The following is a 24,225-nucleotide window of genomic DNA, read 5'->3' as shown; positions in this document are numbered from 1 at the left end:
GATATCTTTGACTAATCTTTGTCTTATCTGATGGGAAAAAGGGCAATTTTCTTCTCTCTCCTTGACCTGTCTGTAGGATGCCACCTCTTTCTTTGTGTGGACACTGGCAGTCAAAAAGTTCTCAGATCAAGCTGAAAGGTGACCCTGCATTAGCTGAAATGTAGCTTTAAGCCAGGACTCACATTGCCAGCAGCGGGGCTGCTGGTGGGATGGCCCTTCTGGCACTAGCACTGTCCAGCAGCATGTGAGCCAGTTGGGAAACCCAACCTTGCTCATGTTCAGAGAAGAAGATGTCATATTTTATCAGATCAGAAAGTTTGGCCGTTCTGTGGGGAGTCTATTCTTCCAAGCCTTTGGAAAAATCTCTGATACCAGTGGAATCTATCATAGTGCAACTGTGATTCCCATTAAGCGCCCTACTGTTCATAATTACCCTGATCCTGTGTGAGGTTGAAGTCCTACATGTCAGAGATTTCAGCCCTATCCAAAGCAGTTTTAAAGATTCTTTGTTGCTTGCAATAGCTGAATGTGTCTTTTTAGCAGAACACAAAGCAAATGCTATTTCCTTCTCTTGAACACATGTTTGGGGCCAATGAAAAATCCACTCACATCCTTAGCTCTCTCCTCTCTTGATTACAAGCCAAAACTGATGCTTGTTTTGGTAGTTCTGCTCCCTGTCTTTATCAAGCATACCAATCCTTCCCAGTGCACAAAAAATAACAGCTACACCTACAGTTCTTTGGGGTAAGCCCCTTTGTACACAAATCCTATCCTTTTTCATGGCTGCTGTTTTTTTGGTTATATTTCTGATACAACAGAAAGAGCTGAGGAGAAAGCAGGACTCCATACCTTTGGCAGTGGGGTGAAGAGCAAAGATGCTCATGGCCACTGCTGCCTAGGAGGTTCTGGAAAATTACTTTTAGCCGTATTGATTCTTTGAGTATGGGTACGCAGAGAACCAAAGTTACTGGTAAGTAATCTCATTTGTCCTTTCCGTCATGAAGTCCTTATCTTGCCTGTGTTTGTACAGGAAATGTAAGCAGAACTGGTATTTTTCCAGCAGTTGAGGACCATCTGTACTACAACAAACTCATCACCCGCCAGATTCATTCAGAACACCTCTTAGTCCATATGTCTTGTGTATCCACGATAAAGAAGAGATGTATGAGCTGTTTCTCCTCCCTGTGACCTTCCAAATAGTTTGGCGTTTAGCCTTAGTGCTGATACATGAATTCTCCAGATTAATATCTGGTTTTCATTGTGCTGACCCATTTTAGTTGCAGAGGGTATATTTATTTCTCACCAGTTTTGAAGGACTGTACTTTTTTTAGACATTGCATAAGGAATCTATCATCTGCAAATAATTAAAATTAGACACTAGAAATGACATTGTATTGCTAATGAGCAGATGTGTCTACTTATACCAGTGGAAGAACAGCTGTACACATAAAAAATGCTACAGCGACCCTAAACCAGCATTATGTATTCTGCTACAGGCCTGTAACTTCATTTAGAGATTAAAGGGAAAAAATAATCTCTCCATGTAAAATATAACCTTTTTTTTTTTTTTTTTTTTTTTTTTTTTACATTTCTGTGAGTCTCTTCCCTTTATAATTTGAAGGAAATAATGAAATTTGCAAGTCTCAGATTAAAGCACAAAACACCTTTGTCTTTTATTTCAAATGTTATTGAGACCTAATAGTTTCTGCATTATTGCAAGGTGTAACAAAAAAACAGTGGAAATACAAATCTATTGCCACCAGACATATTAAATATATTCAAAATAGAATTACAGACCCCTGAGGGAGCCATTCCTGGTCCCATACTCTTCAATATTTTCATTAATGATGTGGAGGATATAGTGGAGAGGATACTAATTAAATCTGCGGTAAAGATAATGCTAGAAGGCTCTTGGAGGAAACAAATAAAACACGGCTCTGTGTTGATAAATTAAAAAAGCCATGGAAATTGATATACTGAGATAAAAACAAAGATAAATGTATATTGGTTCATGCAGAAGTGAATACTCAGTAGTAATATGCACTCTATGAGTTGATGGAAGAGTTCTCTATTACCTTCACATACTTCTAACTCCTGCTCTTAGCAATGAAGTCTCAACGGTGGGACACAGTTGACTAGTTCCTAACCATCCCACCAGCAAGCAGTTTAGTGGACCTTTGCTCATAATTATTTCCTAAATACCTGTGGTCTATACTTTTTGCAAAGTACTGAAGATACTCTTTGCCAGTGGTGCTTAACCACTGCTGCAGTTTGAGGACGCAATTTCCTTTCTTCCATAATCTGAAATGCCTTATGTTATGTTGCTCGTATTCCTTGCCCTTTCTCTAGAACTAAATATGCATTAAAAATAAATACTTTTTACTTGGCAGTTTTGCATCCCCAGGAATTTCAGCTGTCATGACCTTATTTGCATATTAGACTCTTTTTATACATATAAATGAGAATAGACTTTTTCTGACCTAAATTTCCAGTTTAGGAGCTGTTGTTTTTCCATGTCACGGTGAAAAGCTGAGATTTGACTTTGCGTCTTTTGCAATGAAGGGGAGTCTTAGCCAGTGCAGCGGTCGCTGAGATGGCTGAATAGTTTGCATTACGAAGTGAGTGTTGCTGAATCAATTCTGGCTCAAGGGCAAAATTCTTTCTGGGCTCTGATTCCTTCTTCATTTTAAACTACTTCTAGCTTATTTATTTCATTTATGGCAAAGATGTGTTATTTAGTTCTCCAGAAATACTGAAAACTAACTTTATTTTTCAGTTTTGCTAAAGTCAGGAAAATGGTGACTTGATAATGAGAAAAGCCATGGTATCTGTCTTTTATTCCACTGAAGATGACACTTTGTCTATTATGCTGCAGTAAACGTACACCTAGCACTCACCTGAAGAGGTTCCTTTTGTTCATAATTTCCGTACTGCTAAGAACAATTGGAAAATGCCTTTATTCTGTGACAATCTTCCTTGGGGTCACTTCTGTATTATTTCTGTATTATAGAATAGCTGTGGTTGTAGTAGATGAAAGGAAGAAGAAAAGGAAGGCAACAGGAAGGGGATCTTAATTTTAGTGCAGCTTTGTTCATTTGTTCATGAAGTTCTGAATGAAAATCCGGACTTCTCAATGCTTGACTGTCATCAGTAGCTTTCAAACATCCATGAAATCAAAGGGTGTGAATAACAGCAGCTAGATTTGTATGTATATTTACACAATTAGAAAAGAGCAACCTAAGAAGGTCTTTTTCTGCAGAATTTTGTGATGGACTGTTCGTCTTTCTACTACGAAAGCGATAGAGAAAGTTAAAACAAAATAGTACCAAACATTCTTTTCTTCTTCAAATAACCCACTAGTGAATTTACTGTACACGGGTCTAGAAATCTGAGGCACTGAAGCATGACATCATTAATCATAGTTTATGGTGATTATTAGTAGGCTTTTAATCTTTGTTTTCATGTATAATTAGGTACAGGAGGTCAAAGCTGACTCTCTTCTAAACAACAATATTTTCAGTGAATGACTGTTTTTCTCTGCCTGCAATTTTCTCTTGCATATTTATAAGAGCATACTTGTCTGTGTTTTGAGAGAGCAGTGTCCCATGAGTTTATCTGCTGATAAAAGCAAATGACAACACTGTTATTTTTATTATCTCTAATTATTTTTATTACTATTGCAATAACACCTGGTGGATCATAGTAGGTTTAGATTCATACTGCTAACACATGCCAAAATTTAGGCATGACATTAGTGAGTAACAGATAAATGAAGAGAAAGGAGAAAGCACATAAAGAAAACAATAACAAATCTGTGTGATTCCGTAGCTCAGCTCTGTATAGTCTATGATCAGAATTTCTGCGTTTTTTAATTATGTTTTCTCGCATGAGCAGTAGTTGTGCAGCTTTTTGTAAGCACTGCAACAGAGCTTGTCTACGAAGAAGACACACAATGAGAGCTCGACACCAATGCCTAAACAAACATCTATTGCCACATTGGATCCTGTGTGCACTTTGCCCATCTTCCTACTCTGCTTTAGGAGGTGTGGGGCTCCCATATGCCCTGTGTCTTGTCCTCCAGGCTCTTGCAGATGCATCTGCTCTATTCAGTGGTGAATACTATCTTAGATTAGATTTCTCTGACCAGCATAGACATGTCAGGTGAGATAAAGCTTGAGGTAAAGCCACCTAAATGTAGATGTTTTCATAGGCACAGGGTGTCTCGGCTTCCATGACAATCAGTGGAAGTCAGGTCAACACAGCTGTCTCACCCCAAATTAGGCATCTGTGTTTGGGCAGCTTCTTGTTGCCTAAACCCGCAAGCTTAATTCCAGCTGCATCAGTTGCATTCAGTACTGTTAAAAGATACTACTTTCACTTCTGTCCCAAGTTCATCCAAGTCTAAAAACTTGTCAAAAGCTAATCGTTTAACTTTTGATTAAAGTTAAGCAAAAAAATAATTAAAAAAATCCCCTACAGTAAAATTGATGCCATTAAGGGTGACTCATGTACATACTCACCATTCCATTTGCCTGTTCTATCCACTAGTGGTAAAGATGTATTTTCAATTAATAATTAGAAATGGATTAAAATTCCCATCTTCCAGTAGCATTTAATACTTTGTGACATTCATAAAAAAATAACCAATGGTTCTATGTGGGCTCAGGTAGATCATACATTTCATTCAAAGTTCAAAGAGCATTCCAAAATGCATTTAAGCAATGTTCTGTCTGAATTAATAAATAAGCATATAGGGAACTCTTCTTTCAAAGTCTTCGTTCTAATTGTGTAAAATACTTGAACTGTCTTGAGAAGAAATTTGGTGCATTTTATAATTACAGAATAATAATAATGCTAATAACAAGTGAAGAGAATTGGTTAAAGATAGAGCCCCAGTGGATATACTACCATTATTTTGCTTTTGTTTTAGTAGTGTGTTGGCCATCTGTGGTGGGAGCAGACAAGATTTCTTGCTGCAGCAAATTTGTAGCAGCAATTCATCCCATTCCCACAAAATGTCATTAATAAAAAGTGATGGAGTGTTTTCTCCTGTGTGTCCATCAGTACTTTGGGGTGTGTTATGGCATTAATGAATCTGATGTCTGAAAAAATTCTCTGTACTTCAAGAGCTTCTGGTATTTCATTGAGTGAGTGTTGTATTGACTGTCATCAACAGCTCGTATTTACACTAGCACTGGCAATCTGAAGTAATTATTTTGTGATGTCTTTGCCCTTGGTGATACTGAAAACTGAAGAGGACAAGGCCAGCCTTCTCTAGCTGACGCTACTTTGGGCAGGGTGGTTGGACTAGAGATCTCCACAGGTCCCTTCCAACATCAGCAAATCTGTGACACTGTTTTGCCTTACAAGCTACACCAGAGAACTGTGTAATCTTGTGGTTTGATGAAGATTAAAGACAAAAAAGTACTTTTCATCAGATGTTTTTGTGGCTGAAGTAAATTTTTAAAAACATTATTTTAGCCATGATGTTCTAAGAATATATGAAGTCAGAAATTTTAGGGAAAGCTTGTATTTTGTCTTGATTTCAAGGCAAAGGGGGAAGAACAAAACTGTAGTACTTCTTGGCACTGAAAACCTTCAGTACTGAAAGCTTTGTAAACCTTGTTTTCTATTGATAATATGACTTTCCTTTAATATGTACAAACTCATTATTGTATTGTGACCTTCTGAAGAAGTGCTTTTATTTTGCATTTATCCTTCCTGCACCTCAGCACCTTGAAAATCATCAAGAGCTCTCAATCCACAGCACTGTAACTAACTCCTTTTCTATTAACATTTTTCTCCTTTAATCATATGCTATAAAGAGTTTTACTTTCCCTTAGCAACTTTTAAACTGTATGGATGTAATCATTACAGTGAGTGATGACATCAAGCCAGGGTGACATAGTGCAATTGATTTTTACTAAATAATTATATGATGAGCTGAAAGAAGGAGTTTTATTAGTCTTAACTCAGCAAGCATTGATTGGGGAAAAGAAAATGACCAATCGGTACATCAGGTTTCTGTGGGTATAAGAAAATAAGTGACAGCTGCAGAAAAGTCTATAAATCACAGAAAAAAATTATGATAAAAATAAGAGCTATGAACTGCCCTTTAAAACTTCACTGGGTGGCACAGAAGAGAGTAACAGACTTTAGTCATTTATCTCCATTATACTTGGGATCCTCTGAGAATAACAAGGTTGACGAATGATGCCATTACATTTTTTTATTATTTTTAAATGGAGAGAAGATAAGAAGTGTTGTATAAGTATTGCTTTCAAGTCTTTAGAGGGTTGAGTCTTCAGAAGAAATTCCTGATTTAGCCAAAGAAATAAATAAAGTACATTTTGCTTCAGCCTTCTGTAGGAAATATATTCAAAAATCACTCTTTGGGAAGAATCTTCTCATTTGTAATGAATTCTCCGTTTCTAAAGAAAATAATAATAAAAATAATAATTAAGTATTGTTCTGGGAAATACGTGCTTTTATTAGAGCATTGGATTTACCTATTTCTTATTGACCTTAAGATACCCTGAAGTTAGATAGGAAGGACAATGACCTACCTAAGCAGCATCTCAATAAAAAATCAAACTTAGCATAACAGCAGGATAGTTGCTTTAAAGGAGCAATGTTTTGGCCCCAGCCAAGAATACATAGTAGCTTTCAGAAGGAATAGAAACTATGAAGGAAAAAGCACCGACTGGCTGCATCAAGGCAAGGAAGTTTTCATTTGTTCTGATCATTCAAGTCAAAGAAGAACTTGCATTTGCTACTTTGATACCAAGATCCAGAATAAAGTCATTCCTATGCAGGTGCTTCAGATGATATCAAAGTGTTGGTAAGAGGGCTTTCTAGAGCCATTTATTTTATATTATCTGTTATCTATATTATCTATATTTTATTATCTATATTTTGGCAGACAATAATTTCTCCAGTAGCAGTCTGCATGCGTGTTTGCATTACGTGGCACTCTCAACCTGGGAATTGTTCCTTTTGCAGAAACTGGGATAGCATCACAACTCTCTGTCCTTTCCACCTACCATCCTGTGGCCACAAATTTCTGTTTCTCCTAGTTATCACATGAGACAGAGCAAGCACTTGGCTCTTGAGGGCATTTTTTGATTAATTGGTGTTCTAATCTCTGCTGGCAGAGTGAGGAAATTTTATGGTCTCCAGAGTGGTCCAGGCTGCACAGCACTGAGTTGCTTCGGTCAACCATAGTGAAATTCCCAAATATGATCCATGTCCAAGATCTAAACGCACTTAGAGCTCCAAATGCCCTCATCTACCCTGTTTCTCTAGAGACAAGAGCTTACAAGGACTGGCCAGTGCTCACACAGGCACTGTGCTTTGGGCTGACGCTCTTTGGCACCATGCAGCCTTATCCAAAACCACATATTCCACATATTTTTTTTATCTATCTATTTTACCCTCTGATTTTCTATCAGTTCTGAAATCAGGCTATCTAAATGTCCCTATGATGGGAGGTTTTTAAAGCTGTCTTCAGCATGACAGCTGATTTTCTCTGCCTCAGGTATCAACACCAAGTGCCAGCCTTTTGACTCCGGGGTGTGTTTGTTCCTGTTACTGACAGATGCGTTCCTGATCATCAGGTCAGAGAGACAGATACTTGCATTTTCTGCCAGTTACTGTCTTGCAACCTTTGGCATTTGTAAAGTACAGCCAGATGAAACAGGGTGATCTTGCAAACCCCAGGCTGGCCAAGGGGATTCTGATTTCAGTCTCCTGTAGAATCCAAAATGGGGCTCAAGGACGTTCTTCTGTTCTCGGTCTTCTTACAGTAGATAAAAATCAGGTTACCAGATAAAAATCACCTAGGTTTTGGCTTCTTCTACCTCATGGCAAGGACATTGGGTAGGCCTCGAAACACTGCCTGGTTATCTCTAGTTAAAGAGATTCTCATCAGCACTGGGAACAAATTTGGTGACCGCGTGGCCCAGGTAGGATGGGACATGTAAGATGATTTTCTGCTTTCAGGCCCCCAGAAGCCTTTCCTTAAACTACCTGTTGGAAAGAAATGGGCTTGAGGTCAGTGTATCCAATGGTTACAGCCATGGATGAAGGCTTTTTGGTGTTTCATTCTCTCATTGCAGAGTTTCTGAAAGAGTTGGTGAAGGTTTTTCTTCCTGTCAGAGGCCTTATCTTCCAGCGTAATACATTTCATTAATATGTCTAAGAAGCAATCTGGTTATCAACTCAGCCTAGAATGAAAGTTGAGGAAGGTCAGGCCCTACTGACACATCTACCCATATATTAAATCCTTGAGGAAAAGAGTATTGACCATATATTCCATCCCTAAACCAGCAGATTTTGCAAACAGAATGACTTTTAGATATCCTGCAGAACAGTTGGAGGCAATCAGCATTGCCCTGCATGGAAGATCCTGCTGCTCTGAAGGTGTTCAGCTGATGTTCTGTAGGAATATTCCTTCTTCCAGTAATGAAGATTTAGAACCTCATATACTGTTTTGATTTGGAATTAAAACAAAATTATATGTGTCTCTTGAAAGTGGAATCTGATGCAGGTGAAAAGAAATAAATTTCTTCAAGAAGGCAAGTATTTCATTCTGATAAAACTCTTTGTAGAGAATTTTTGCAGGAAGTTAGATACTGAAATGCATCCATTAGTGGTAATAAATCTTGCTTTAATCCGTCCAATCCATAATGTCAAAAGCTTTACAAATTTTTCTGTGGAAATGTATGAAAAAATAGTGGTCATTCAAAGTCCTTCCAAACCTTGATACTTTTATAATGTCTGATTACAGTTTGCAGTAGATGTCAGTTTTGAAGGTGTCAATTTTGTTTAATTACCTGGGAACTTGATCATAGGGTGAATAATTTGAAGCCGATTGGGATTATTTGTGTTTTCAGTTGTATTATTAAAAACTTTGAACAAATGTTGTGACTTCAGTGGAACCATTTGGGTACACGATAGATAAGAAGTCAACTCGTCTCAGCACAGAACTTTTGCAGAATCTACTGTGTACCCAATTTAGCTAGAATCAATGGCAGCAAAGTTGACAATCCCTGACAAGAATGTTTTTTGATATAGCAGTACACGATATCTTCCAATACCTATAGCATCCTTATTAAATTAGTCATATTTTATTATTCTTATTTGAAGCCTAATGTGTATAGCTGTGGTTTTATTGTAACACAGAGGGACAGAATAATAATAATTAAAAAAAAAAAAATCAGACAAAGTAAGAATGATATTCCAGAAAAGGAAAGAAAGCTAATTACAGATGGTATTGTATAATTTTTAGATAGTCAAGCAGAGATCATTTTAGATTTAGTTGACTTTTTTTTCAGACAAAGATGAAATTGTTAAACTCAGTCATCCTACCACTGTTGTTTTGTAAATTGAATTTCCTGCCTTGTTTGCTACTCATTGAGTTAGTGAATCTCAACAAGTGTGAGTTGCCAGAGGGTTTTACAAAATCAGTGATGGACCCTTGAGAAGTAAGTTTGCACATATGAAGTACATCACAAATAGCAGTAGTAACAGTAGTAACTTGATTATGTCTATACACATGGAATTTATTTTATTTTAGCATTTTATAGTCTGTGTCTTAGTCAGACAATGCATTAGCTACTTATCGTGGGACATTTAGGTACAAATTGATTTAAGGAACAAGTGAAAATAAATGACATTTTAGCTTAGCTGAATGATCACAGTTAGGCTACACTTTTGGGTAATTCTTACACTACCTGTTCAGTCTTTTTTTTAGCTAGTGGGTGGTGTAACATTGCAGCCAGCACTTCAGTGCTAGTAGGGGCCATTATTATTGCACTGTCTGACCTCATCCTTAACTCCTTAACTCTATGATTTCATCACTGAGCTCATAAAGCTATGGTATACTTTGGGGGAAAATATGTAGCCTTAATGTAAAGCCTTTGCAAGAAAGAGATGTGGGTCTTGGTACACTGTTACGGTGATGAATGCTCTTCACTGTTTCAGCGTTGCCTATTTCCCATCTAGATTTTGTGTACTGTGGCTTTTAATTGTCCTACCTAGTTATGCAATTTTGGCAAGACTAAAGAGCTTTCTTTTCAATAAATTAATTAAGCTGACAGCTTCCCTATTGCTATGTGATGGTGGCACATGCATATATTAAATGTTTGCTTTCACCATGCACAGGAACTCATGCTAAAATATACTCCGGAAATGCATGCATTTCTGGCATTCGATATAGGAATCATCCATTTATAGAGATTTTTGTAATCTGCTCCCCAGTCAGTTGTTAAGTAGTTTGTTAAGCAATAAATAGATTTGTAGAATGCTAATGCTTAAGCACAAACATCAATCAGCGTTAACATATCCTGGCAAAGCTAATGCTTTACTGTCCTGTAGTTATTTTACGCCTAACTATTCAGTAGCGCTGACTTGTTAAGAAGTCTCTACTACCCTAAAATAACTTGCGAAGTAATAAGCAAAATGTTGTCTGCCTTGCAGACCATACTATTAAGTATTGATGAAAGAAGTAGTTGTCATTCCTATATATAGTAATGTAACATTTTGGTGTTTAAAATGTAACCCAAATAACATGAAAACTCCGTAATATTTTTCAGAATCACATTCAGCCATAAATATTCCAGCCAGCTTTCATTTGATATTGTACTGTCCTTAAACCAGTTTTCTTTTTCCTTTGAAAGTACAAAAGGGATAAAAGTTATCATATTTTAATAAACAGTATTATGTTGATAGCATCTTTTCCTCCCCCCAGCATCACAGGCTCTTTTTTCACCCTCTGCCCTTTGCTAGGGAGTGCTGGGACCTACAGCTTTCTTCTATTTTGTCTCCATAGTCCTGACAGTTGATGCTAGTCTTCAGTGGGATTTCTGTAGCACAGGGACAGTTGGAAGACTCATCCTGATGATTTCCATTTTGCCTTGGGTTGTAGACATTTGGGAGGAATCAATTGCTTTGAGTCTACTTCAGAAATACTACGTCACCCAAGGTATTTTACTCACCCACGTTCACAGCAAATGTCAGACAAACTCAGAAATAAATACATTTTCTTACAGCAAAGCAAAACATTTTTTCAAATGAAAAATGGGAAATAAAGTTATGAAAGGCTGAAACTGCAAAACTGCAATTCCAGATCAGTCCTAATGCTAAAGCTCCTCTCTAAGGCTTTATGGAATGAACCACAGCAGAACTGGCTTCCAGTATTACTGCCTGAGGGAATGGGAACGTGTAGCAATGCCAGGCAGCGTTGCCTTTGGCCAGCATGGCTCCCTAGAACTGCATCAAGCCAAAGCATATCCAGGCTAGCCACCGAAGAGAATAGCAGTCTTCCCTCTGCTTTGGCCCATTATTTTATACTTTTGAAGGTAGAATCTAGCTTTGAATTTGGAAATATGTACATAAGCAGCTTCATACAACTAGTCTTTTGGAAGTACATTCATCAGCAATTAAGGGGCTAATCCTTGTACCAATATAATTCATTTATGGTATGGTTTCTGGGAGTTACTGAGTATGTACAACTATGGTTTTGTTTTCATAATGTTAGATATAAAAAAATATTAATATACTCCTGCCATCCATATTATCGTGTCTAAGTTGAAAATAGAATTTAGTGGAGTACATATATACCTTTGTTTTCTACTTCTGCCAGACTCTGAGGAAGTGTGTAAGGGTTGCTATTACTAAGCATTACTCACTCTAAAAAGATATGAAAACAGCCACACTTTCTCCAAACCTTCTTGGCACTTTTCTCTGAGTCCTTTTTGGAGCTCAGATTTCATAAGAGTCATTTCTTCTCTCCATAAGTAGCGGTGCTGATGGTAGGAATTAATAACTTTGTTCCAGACTTAATTCAGTAACACTTGCATAGCAGTCTTTTAGCAGGAGCATTGTTTGTGAATAGAGGAGGATGGCTAGTTATCTCCATGGGTATTTTGAAACTTTCTCTTATTAAGATGTAACCCTCCAGCACAAGAAAATTTTTAAGCAGTTGGTAAAATCAAAGTTTTTTTTAATAGCATTTGCATGGTTCAAAATAAGTATTTTAAGAGTACCTTGATTACAGTAACTGCGGCTTGATTATTTAAGGTTTTACATCTGTGACTACCGTGTGATTTACCAAAATGTAAAATGTTCACATCTTATTTGCATGTCATTTAAAAAGAGATATTAGAGTTGAATCTCTTAAGGACTATTCAACCAAAGAAAGGCTTGGACTTCATAAACATACACAATAAATATGCAGAGAAGAGATTGTGTTAACCCAGGTGTATGGAAAGTCCTAAATTTCAGCCCACCAAATTTATGCATTGCAACCCAGTCTGCCTGGAGCATGATCCTCATGGTGTGGTGTATTTTCTCTCTCTCCAGGAATGCGACAAGGTAATGACTTTGGCACACAGTATCGCTCGGCCATCTACACATTTTCTCAGGAACAGATGGAAGCTGCCTTGAAATCTAAGGAAGAATATCAAAAGGTAATGCTGGGCAGGGTGTGGAATTGCTTCACATATGAGTGAAGGTCAAAGAAGTTGCCAATAAGCACAACATCACTTCTTTTGCTATGTGTTTTCTCTGTGTTGTTGTTGGAGCTCCTCATTCAAATATTGAAATTGGATCATACTTGCTTTAAATTCCAGTTTTTCTGAAAAGGTTAGTGTGTATATGTGTGAATAGTTTTGATAGCTTTATTCAAAAAGGAAATATTTTGTTACTTGTGCAGTGATAGGTGTAATCTCTTTTAGAGATTTTTTCATGTGGGTGCACCAGAGAAAAAGTCAGTGATCTTAAAGCTACCAAAGTGAATCCAGGCCCCATATTCTGAAGGGTGTATCCAAAGTCTGAGACACAAGTTCTTGAATTTTGGGGGAAAGTCCTGATCAATCTGTGAACTTGGGAACTCAGTATCACTCACCTGCTGATTTTAAGTTGCTTCTACTCCATAAATTCCTTTGTTTAAATGTGGCAGTCAGTGACTTTACAAGACCATTTGTTTTGATGCTAGGATTTGTATGAGAGAAGATTGACTATTTCCTTTCAATACACAATCCTATTTTTCTCTGGAGATGGATTCTGTCTCTTCTCTGCTGTATAAGCTATTATAGACCTGGCTTTAACTAGAGGCAGAGAGGTTGACGTGTCCTACCTATAGTGTTGCAGCATTGTAATTACTGTCTGATCTGCCTTGTGGTCTTGCAGTACAACATACAGATTCTACAGAATGTAGAAACATAGAAATTCTTACAGTTTACATGAAATAATCTACTCACCTTGGACATCAATGCAATAGGAAAAGTAAGTGTTAGGTGGTAGGTGGTTAGGTGGATCTTAGTCAAGACTACATGAGCTTTTGTGCTTTCACTTGTACTATGACTCCATTAAAGTGTTATTATGTTGAAAAAAACAAGGATTTGGTGACTATCTGATGTTAAAAAATAAAAAGCTGTGTTTTGGTAAGGGTGTATCAATCAGAAGCGTGTACCAAGGCATGAGAAGGAAGTGCATGTACTGAACTCTTGTACAGCCTCTTGGTTTTCGTAAGTGCATGTGTGGCATCAGTGGGCTGATCTAGGTGTGCACTGGTGGGACTGGTTTGTACATCCAGTGGTTTGTACATACATATTACAATACATGAAAATTAAGTGTTCGATGGCATATATGTTTTCTTCTGAGTAACTGAACACAGGTGTAAGTCAGTCTTGCAGGTACACATCTTGTTAACAGCAGTTTCTGAAGACTTGGTATTTGTATTTGTCGTGCAGAACTTCTTTCTACTTATTATTTACCTTAGATCCATTGCTTTTCCAAATTGTTTTTAGTTGCCTTTCATTAACATCTGCAGACCAGTATCACACTATAAATCTTACAGCTTTCAGTTTGCTTTCCCAACTCTATTATTCTCAGCTGTTATTTGTCATTAAATTAATACTGACTTGAAAGCAAAATTGCAATGCAGGAGATTGCAATGTGATATTACAGAAATTTCCATCATCAAATAGATTTTCTTAATGGCACAATTTAGAATTTACCTACTTTGAAGTCTATCACCATTTGAAAAGTGTGTATAATCACTGCATTTATATAATTAGGCACAACTCTGTAAGTGATCAGATGCATAGTTTGTTTTTTGCACTAAAGTAGGAGGAAGGAAGGGACTGTGTTGCCAGCTAAGGAACCACAGCAAATATGTACTGGAATTCCTAAAGGAAATGCAGTTTCCAGTATTATCAACAGTAGTATCTACAGTATTTACCGTGGTATTGCAGTAGCAGTAAAATGTTTGTGTTGGAAAGACGCTGAGCAAACAGGATGTTCAGGAATCCCTTTTCATATTCAATACTTCGCATTACTTTATTTTAAGGAAATGTAATTGTATTTATTGCCGTATTTTAAAATAAATACCAAGTTCTTTTTGCAGGAATACATACTTTTATTTGCACCTGATAACGACAAGTAAAAACGTGGTAATGGCATGAAACTTGTTTTTTCCTTGATAGTGGTGAATACTTCAAATGGGGGAAGGACTAGCAAATGTTAAAAGTACAGTAACATTGACATGTATGAATGACTTTATGGTTTTCTAGTACAGAAAATGAATAAAAGAAAAGGTAGTTTATTGGTTGCTGACTGAATAATTGAGCATGTACTCTTAGATGTGTGTTTGAGCTGAGAACCTGGAAGAGAGTGAAGAGTGGCCTCCAAATCGAACACTATGGTTTTGTGAATTCTTATTTTTATTTTTTCATAAAGCCAGGTATGATTGTTAACATAAAGGAAGCATTTCTGTTCACTGAGGGTAGAAACCATCCAACTCCAAGGTTTATGTCATGAATGTCTGCCTCTTTTGCAGCCTCGCCTGAAGTGCCAGCTCCTCTCTGGAAGCTGGACGGCTGTGTTCAGCCCTGCCTACATTTAGCAAGTGGTGCGGGCTGAGAGGAGCAGATATGCAGAACAAAACAGGTTGTGCTGAGGTCCCAAACTACCCTCTGTGCATTTCAAGAAAGTTTGTGTTTTGCTACATGCAGTTTGTTCCCCTGAACTGCGTGGCATTAGCAGGTGGAAGCCAGTGGTGCGTTTCTGGTTTAGCTCCATCTAAATCAGGAGATTTATTACAAAAGCACACCTCTGCTCCAAACTGGAACGCTAATGGAGCTTACACATTTGGGGTAGTGCTATGCTTGAGTGGCAAAATGCTGCAGTAAGTGCACCATGTCCCCAGCTCCTAGCAGCCTACCAGTGCGAATCGTAATGAGCATCGAGCCCGAGTATCCTGCAGGGTTGCATCTATTTTAAGTTGTGAAACTTGTTGCTGATTCAGGCAGCTGTTTTAACAGCTGAGAAATGGCAATGCAGCAATGAATATGCATTGAACCATGGGTTTTTAGCTGTCAGTGAAGCTGAATGCATACAGTCAGAGTCAGCTAGTGGTAATATATATTATAATACAGTACTGCGGCTGATAAATTGTAGCACAATGTACACGTAATCAGAAAAACATAAAATGAGGGCCAGGGCTTGGTGAAAGTGCTGTGAATGAACTGTTCCATCAGTTTTGCCTGAAGCTGATGTTTTTTAATACAGTTGAACCTGAGGTTACTCAATTTTCAAGACAGTTGCTTGGTTGGATTTGGTTTTCAAATGAATTATCTGGGCAATAATCCAAATAGCAAAATTAGGAAAGGAAGAAATTCTGTATATTTTTTTTTCCTGAATCACAGGCCACATTTGTTTTGTCAAGCTGCTAAACCATGCAAGGCAGGGTTTTCGGGTTCCAAGAATATACTGAGTCCCCCCTGCCATGGTTGGCTTAAGGTAGCACCCCAAAAATACATCCATCTCTGTGTCCTCATGTAGGACAGAACTGACTGTGAGCACTGTGCACAGAAAGAAAAAGTCAAGTCTATTCATTTATTACAGAAGAAGATCCTCCCACAAAGCAACTAAAGGGCCTCCCTGTGAATAATTATGAATTAAATCCTGAGCTCTTGACAGAGGTGCTGGGTGATGGGAGCAGTGATAAGGTCCTGATTTGTTACAGCTGAGAGAAGTTGCTGGGGAGAACTGCTCTCATTTGCTCTTATAGCTGTAACCTCAATAGACTTATAAGGGCTCAAAGAGACAGTAGAATAGAAATGTTGAGATTTATGAAAACATTAAATGTGTGGCCTTTACTGAAGCCCAGAGAACTGTTACTTTTTATTTTTATTTTTTTAACTGAACTTAGAGGAAATATGGATAAGTAAAGAGGTAATTTCATCTGTTTGCTTGTTTGCTTAGAGGTGGATAGAACTTTGCTACAAGTAATGTAATGCATTGGTTTTAGGATTTGGACTTTAAAGGTATGATTTTGGAAATTTTCTCTGCTGGAGTAGGTTGTAACACTGATAGAAGTCCTCTCTGAAATCTAAACCATCTGGTCAACGGAGAACAAATGAAAGAAAACAATAACTGTACCAAAGCCAGAGTTAAAAAGAGAAACATAAAAAAGAAGCAATGCTAATTGTTTGCTTTGGAGCCTGCAAATGTGCTTAAGGAGTGTGAAAAGCACTGCAGCTAGAGGTGAAGATATTTAAATTAATATATACAAAACAATGTAAGTATAAAAGATCCAGACAACTGAAAGTAACCCATTGGCCAATCAGCTAGGCTGGGAAATATTCTCCTTGTGGAAATGTTGGGACTCATAAAGCCACAGGTGGGGAGATGCTGAAGACCTGTGTATGATGCTGATCACACTGCAATTTTTGTCTTCAACCTTAGTAGCTATGTTTTGCTGAAGGTCTGAAGAAGATGCTCGGTTAAATGATAGAAACTGACTTGATCAGAATTTTTTTTTTTTTTTTTTTTTTTTGCATTTCATCAAAGGGCGTTTTCAGTTAATCTAAAAAATAACTTGGTATGCTGAACATGAATTTGACCAAACACCTACATTTTATTTTTAAATCAAGCAACGAAAGGTTTTATATGATGGACTAAATTCCCTATTGGTGTCAATCCACAAGATCTAATTTAGATGTACCATGCATTAGTTTTGCTTATGTAGCTGAGGAAAAGAACCCTTCAAACAATGACTTCAGATCCTGTCTAGTTTCACCAATGTACACACTGGAGCATCTGAAAGTTGTTTTTATGTGTGCGTGTGAAGGGTGTTTGTATGTCTGCTGGTTTTGTTGGTTTGTTGGGGGTGGGGGAGGTCTGAATTTGTTCAGTTTTGCAATTTTTTAAATTTTCAAAGACCAGAATACTTAACATAGCAAATCATGGATGACCATGGGAAGAATATGGATGAATAATATCTTACAGACTTTGACTACACGGCTGAAGTTCATTTGCAATGGCCCACCGTTCAGCCTGTCTACAGTTACAAGGTAGCCCTTCTGCTCCTTAACTTGCTCACAGGAGATCTGGGATGGCACCGAACGTACACTGAGGTTGGCTTTGGTAGTTTTCATGAAGCTCCTCTGCAGTGGGGTAGCCAGGTCCCGTGCCTGTGCTCAGCCATGGAACACGTTTCCAGGGCCTGATTCATCTGCTTACACCCAACAGCATTGGAGATGCCCTAGTGCAGTCCAGCCAGCCTCCAGCTGCCCCCCCATAACACATAAATACCCCTCAGGGGCTGTATTTTATCTACCTGTTCTGTGTATTTATCCGAGATAACCCCGTGGCACTTCAAATAGTGCTAAATGCCTACTTTTAGGTAGCTAATTCTAGGCATACTCTCGTATCGCATGGCTGTAATCAAAGCTCATAAATCTAACTCAGATGTGGACCTGGCCAGGTATAAAACAGGGTGAGATGGATGGGTGCATGCTGCAGAATAAGAGAAACATTGGGTTAGCGTGGCCAACAGAGGAGGCAGCAGGCTCTGCAGCTCAGCAGCCTAAGATCGCATGAGCCTTTCGTAATCTTACTGCAGGATGATGTGGGAGCAAGCCACCAAAGTCCTCAGCTGCTAAAACAAGTGGCTGGTATTAGCTATGCTAGAAAAGAGGACAGATGACAGATTACAAATCTGGAGTTTCCTAGCCAGCACAGTGAGCTTTGGAATAGCAATCTGCAAAGAAACAAAATGTGTAGTTATCGAGGCAAGGAAAGGCTATTTACACATCTGCAGGACTGAGCTGTTCTGAGTTTTGGTTGCATGAGGGAATGCCTCGTGGAGTGAATTTACAACATTCAGCTGTAGTTTTATATAGTGAGCTAGGTGAATTTAGAACATGCTTTCACTGGGAGACGGTTTTTCACACGTTTTTTTTTTGGCTGGGAGAAGTTAAATAGGTCTTTTAAAAAGTAGATTGTTGTTAATAAAGCCGCACAATAGACTCAATAAAAAAAATAACACCTGCTTATTCCTCTTCAAATTATGTCTATTTCAGAGCTTTACGTATCGAATTATCTTTGCTCCACTCTGAAGTGAATAGTAGCTACTTGATTCCTGATTGATGGTGGTAGTTCTTATGAAAATAAGCAAACCTGATCTGATAAGCTAAGCCATTATTTATTTTGTAATCACTCATCTGTGCTACAGAGATACCCTTTTTATGTTCATCCCTCTCTGAGAAAGCCGCATTCAGCTATGGATGAGGAGGTTTTGTGTGAACAGTCGCTAACTCTTTTCACATTGCCTTAAACTGCAGAAATTTTGACTTCTGTATCACACCGAGAAAATGTTCTCATTGTGCAGCAGGAAAATAGTTCAAGACCAATACACGCTTTTGATTGCATTTCTTGATTCACCACCAAGACGACTTTATTTTGAAACAATGAAATGTGTAGGACATATATGTCTGTATTAAACCACAAAGGAGCAGCCCTGAAAGCACAGGATGGAGTTTTGGACACCTCCCCAAGAAGTGTCTCCCAGAGAAGTGCCACCAACCTTTGCCGGGTGCAGCATGTTCTCAATTGCATACTATTTTTGTTCTCCAGGATGTGGCGACAGCACATGTTCCTTGCTTTTACTGATGCTGCACAAGGCACAAGATTGTTTTAGCTTTCCCTTCTGCATATATGCTGCTCATTTGATCAAAGGCCAGGCATTTCACTTAGCCCTTTGACTGTTGTGAATGCAGTTAATCATGGATTCGAAGTTAGACCTATGAACAACATTATTAAGCCATACTTTCTATTTTATAGTCATTTTTTTTTTTCAGCTTGGAGGTCATGGGGTTTGATGTACTCTGAACATGAAGCCAGTGCTTCAAGCTAACACTTATATTGGGCATTTACAATAATATTAGAAATTGCCCTACAATAAACCAATGTAAATATCAAATAGATCTGAAGCCAAGAGTGCTTCGTAAATGAAACATTTCCTGCTTTGCATCGCTTGCTCTGTTCAGTTTGTCACTAATGTAAAAACATCCTAAATATGTCTAGTATCGAGTTTTCATATGCTTAGGTAGATGAATTCTCAATTTTCAGGGCAGGCCTGCATGCTGAGCCAGAAGATGAAGGTTTAAAGGGTTCATCTGACTTGCCCACAGGAGCCATATGAAATGTCCTACCCTATCTGACCTGGCCTCCAGCTGCCACTCCAGGTTCCGCACAGATCTCCTATAAAGAGATCATACTGGTCATACTGGTGGTAAGGCAGCGTAGTGGGGCCTGTAGTGATACCAGCACACTGAAGCTAAATACCTTTACATCAGCCTATAAATGTGTTCCTGCACAGCTCGGTGGCATCAAGAATCATTCTGAAGGGCTCCTAGTTCAGGCTTTTGAATTTCTTGATCTTGATTATGCATCTGTTAGAGCACTCTAAAAGTTTCACAAGCGTATTAAATGTCAGGAGCATAATTTTAATAATGGTATTAATAATGATGGGTTAAGTGTACACAGTGCTTTACAAGGAACAAGATGCAGTTCATTCTCTTAAGGAAGCTCTTATGGAGCTTAATTTAACTAAGAGCTTAGTTATGTGGAGGAGATGATAAAATAGTATAGAAAAAGGTCAAAGCAAAGGAAAGAAAGGGTTAAAAACTGGTTTTATGATTAGCTCTTGCTGTTCCGTGTTAGATCTTCTTGTCTTTGGATTGAATGTAGCCCTTGAAACTTGACTTAAACAAATTTTTCAGGAAACAAAACCTGATAAATAGTCTTGAGAATGCTGTGTCTTAAATCTGCTCTGACTTGTGAATCCTTCCGTGTCCAGGTGAGCGATGAGACTTGTAGTGGGGCGTCTTGCATTGATCTGGAGAAGGTCCAGTGACTTGGCCTGCTTGAGAGTTTCCATAGAAATTTAAAAAATGAAACAAAAAGCTTTTCTTTTTAAATGGCACATGCATTTTTAATGAATGTAGTGAAGACAGGCAGCATTACTTCTGCTATCCAAGCAGCTTGCTTATCCTTAGTGCAAAGCTGTGTGATTCAAAGAATACTTCGGCTATTCAAACCTAAAGTTTTCTCAGGGACAAAAATGTGCCCAAGCCAGAATTAATTCAGTTAAGAATTCAAGGAAGTACTCAGGGAAGAATTTTCTACTCTTTATCCAACTCTAAAATAAAAAGCCAAAAATTTAGCTGAAACATTTATTTTTTCAAGTCTGATATAAGGTCAGAATTGCACTTCAAAAAGTTCTCAGCTCCACAAAACTCACACATGGAAAGGGCAGATACAGATCACTTATAAAATATGCTGCTTGGATACCTGGATATGGACACAGGAGTGTCTGTTTAAGCACTCAGGTTCCAGCAGCTTGATAAGTGGGTGTACTGCAGCATGTATCAACAATTGTCATACCCTGATGAGGTTGCTTTCTAACTGATGATAACGTCTGCTTAAGCATCTCTCAAGATTTTCTCGCAGGACCAAATGCAAATCAGCTGCACAGCTGCAAATCCAGAGCAACACCATCAGAATCAATGGAATTACTTTGGATTTCCAGTAATGCAATTGAGATAAAAATCTGGCCCGGGAGTTTCTTTCATTTCAGCATTTTTGTTCCCCAATGAATTGTTGGAGGATTCTGTATATTATTTGCTGTTTGAAGTGTGCCACTCAGTCAAATATAGCTCTCAGCTTTTGGGAAAACAAGTCAATACTTCCTGGAAAGAAAAATCAGAGCATGCTTTAACAAGCAACATTGTCATGTCAGTTTTGATCTTGTGATCTTTGTGCATCAAGATTTTTTTTCCCTTTAATAACTTCCGCAGATCGCTTGTAGACTAATCTCTTTTTCTTTTAGATCCAGGATGTCTACCGATTTCAGAGCTAGAATGCAGAAAAAGGACAGGATGGTGTTGCTTATCAACCACATTATTAATCTTGTGCTGGAGCTTTATGGGATTGCAGACATTACAACCAGCCCAGCTAGGAAAATCCAGGAGATCTCTTTTTGTGTTTTGTATATCCATCATTTCCAAGAAAGCAGGGAGTTATGACAGATACCACCATATTTTCTCAGTGGCGTATCAATGGGCTTATGCCTGTGTTATAAATCATTATTTGTACAAAGATATATAGGAATATACAGAGGTATTTTGTTAAGAACTGCTGTAAAACACAAAGAAGGAAACATGCCGGGCAGATGCTGCAATCCCCAAATGTTTGGGTATGTCTGAGGATACAGAGGGGTGTGTGTGAGTTCAGTCCCATTTTACACAGACTGGAGTTCAGGAATCTCTGCTTCTATCACCTTGACTGATGTCGGGCAGTGCTGGTGTAGCTAGTGCTTTTGTCATCTTGTACCGCAGGGCTCACAAACCTAACTGGAGAGGTTCCAGATAGAAGGATGTCTGCATTCACACCGCGCAGTGCTGACAAGCAAGGTCTATCAAAGCCCACGTTACAGGTCTCCATTGAGCTGATAGAGAAAAATCAGTTCTTCTGTCTTTTTCTCTTTATATTCCCACTGTGTTTATTTTAGCCTTTTATGTACTGTTTGTTTCCTTCCTGCATTGTTTGCTTGCTCCTTTTTCTTTCCTGGGTCTTCTGGCATTTGACCCCATCCCACACCCCTCCCTTCCTAGTCCCACATTTTCCCCAGGCTTCAGATCTTGCACTTTCTTCCTCAGGGCTATGTTTTTGAAAAACAATCTCTTGTCTTTAACCTTACAGGCAAGAAATCATGGATATTTTGTAGCTGACCATTATTATATTCCCGTTAGCCACAGGGGCTAAGAGCAAATCTAAGCACCCAACATAGCATGGTGGACAAAATATATTTATTCCCTCTTCGTGCTGCTTAAAGCATCCTAAGATACCTCCTGCTGCACTACCCCGTTGGTGTGTGCTCTGCAGAAAGTGACCGCAGAGACTAAGAAATCATCCTCAGTGACACAGTGCTCCCAGTCCCCAGGACTTTTTGTTCTGTAGTTTTGGTCCCGACCTTTCCCCAAGCAACCAGCTTCCCGTGGCTTATTGAGGTTAATATATTTCCATTCTGGCAGCTCTTTCTCCTTTGCTTTAGTTATTTTTAGGTGACTCAGTTAAATCACAACTTTTTTCCTTTTTTCAAGGAACTGTATTTAAGGTGTTCATAGAAGAAAACTTCCTTTATACAGAAAAGCACTTTGTAAGCTGGAGGGAAAGGCATAATGAAGACCCACAGCCAGAAGCTTAAACTAGGAGAAAGCAGATATTTGTAACAGCAGGCGACTGACAGTGAAAACTATGGATCTACCATCTCTTCGGGACAATAGTTAGTATTCTTCTACCAGATATTTTTAATCATGAGATGTGGGTACTCAGAATTGTAGCTTTACACACCAACGTGCTCCTATCAGTGACTTCCGCCAAAAAGATTTTTTTCTTATTTAGCATTGAACTTTCTTAAAGTTTGCATCTTTTAAAGTCAGCTTTCAATTTTCTGTTTAAAAAAGGGTACCAGAACCGGACACAATACCCGAGAATGAACATAACCAATGACATCAATGCCAAATTACCTCCCAGGGCACAATTGTTTATGCACCCCTGTTTCTGTAGATGTGGCCCTCATTCTTTGTTCCTAGATGAAGAATTTGGGATTTAACTGTGTTAAAATGAGCTCATCTGTGCTGCTTGAGTTCCCCGGGATTGTCAGCGCTTGCTGTAGCTGACTTCCACATGATCTTCCAATTTTACAGCACTAATTTTGTGGTTATTGCTAAGGATCAGGTAAAGCTCAACCACACTGCGCTTCATAACAATTGCTGCTGAAGTCATCTTCCTTCACTCATCATTTCCTGTATTGATACCATGTGACACTTTTTTTTTTAAAAATAATTAAAATGCTTATATGGAACTAAATCAACCACAAAACATTAACTGTATTATACCTACAAATTTCCCTTTAGCAGCTGAACTCATAATATCATCAAAGAAAGACGTTGGGTTTGTTTGACCTATTTTCTACAAAAACATGTTGATTGGCACTAATTATATTCCTTACCATTTGAATGCTGCTCCTTTTTTTGTTGTTTGTTTTTGTTTTTAACCAAGTACAAATTGGCACAGTGTTGCGTGCGTTGTCTTGTCCCTTTTGAAGTGCCGAAGGAAACTGGTTCTCATTCTCTCTTTTATAATATTCAGTACTAAACAGCCACTGATTGTGTGCAAAGCATTTTTTTTTTCTAAAAGTTGACAGATTAGGCAACTTTGGGCTTATCAGCTAGTTCTGCATGCTGAGGATGCCTAGCGGCAAACTTCAAGGCTCAGTTTTTGCAAGTTTTGCCTGCAGAAAGCATCCCAGATTTTTATTTTTTTTAATAGAAAAAAACAGTATTTTCCCAAATTCTATTTCTCAGGAATGTCAGAACAGTTATCCTAGAAACTCTGGAAAATTAATTACCTCCAGCAAATAAAAATCGACTGAAACAGGTGAAGTGCCGTGAAGCTGAAAACATCAGAGGAAAAACTCTGAATAAAGAAGAGTTAGAAAATTATGGTGAGGGCTTGTAGCATCCCTCCTCCTTCTCCACGCACACAAATGTGCACTTTTAATATCATCTCCCTCATTTTGCTTTCTGTAATATTTTTTATTTTTATCTCAATCAGCTAATTATATCTCGGATGCTTATTTTTTCATCCAACGCTTCTTGCCATTATATGTACGTGGTTGCTATTTTATGTGCCAACAATCATCGGAAATAAATTTCCCCATTATCCCGTGACAGATTATTAGAGGAAAAGCCTTCGGTGCGAGCTGGGGATTTAACGGGGCCAGAGGAAAACCTGATTTGTTTCATTGCCCTCTAGTGGCCCCGCAGCACGGCTGCAGCAGAATGAAACGAGGGGCTTGTTTTGCTCTTT

The 24,225-nt window shown here is 38.3% G+C and overlaps 1 protein-coding gene across 4 annotated transcripts in view; it reads left to right on the top strand.

The window, feature by feature from the left end:
• The window catches only part of MSRA (methionine sulfoxide reductase A), a 268,150-nt gene that overhangs the window by 167,027 nt on the left and 76,898 nt on the right, over positions 1–24,225 (top strand). For all 4 annotated transcript variants that reach the window (XM_068678909.1, XM_068678908.1, XM_068678910.1 and 1 more), the window contains one exon: positions 12,364–12,470. In XM_068678909.1, coding sequence (XP_068535010.1) covers positions 12,364–12,470 — 107 coding nt within the window. The remainder of the gene's footprint in view (positions 1–12,363; positions 12,471–24,225) is intronic.

The sequence above is a fragment of the Anas acuta genome, chromosome 3 (assembly GCF_963932015.1).
Source record: "Anas acuta chromosome 3, bAnaAcu1.1, whole genome shotgun sequence".
Taxonomy (NCBI): Eukaryota; Metazoa; Chordata; class Aves; order Anseriformes; family Anatidae; genus Anas; species Anas acuta.
This window is presented reverse-complemented; position numbering and strand designations above follow the sequence as displayed.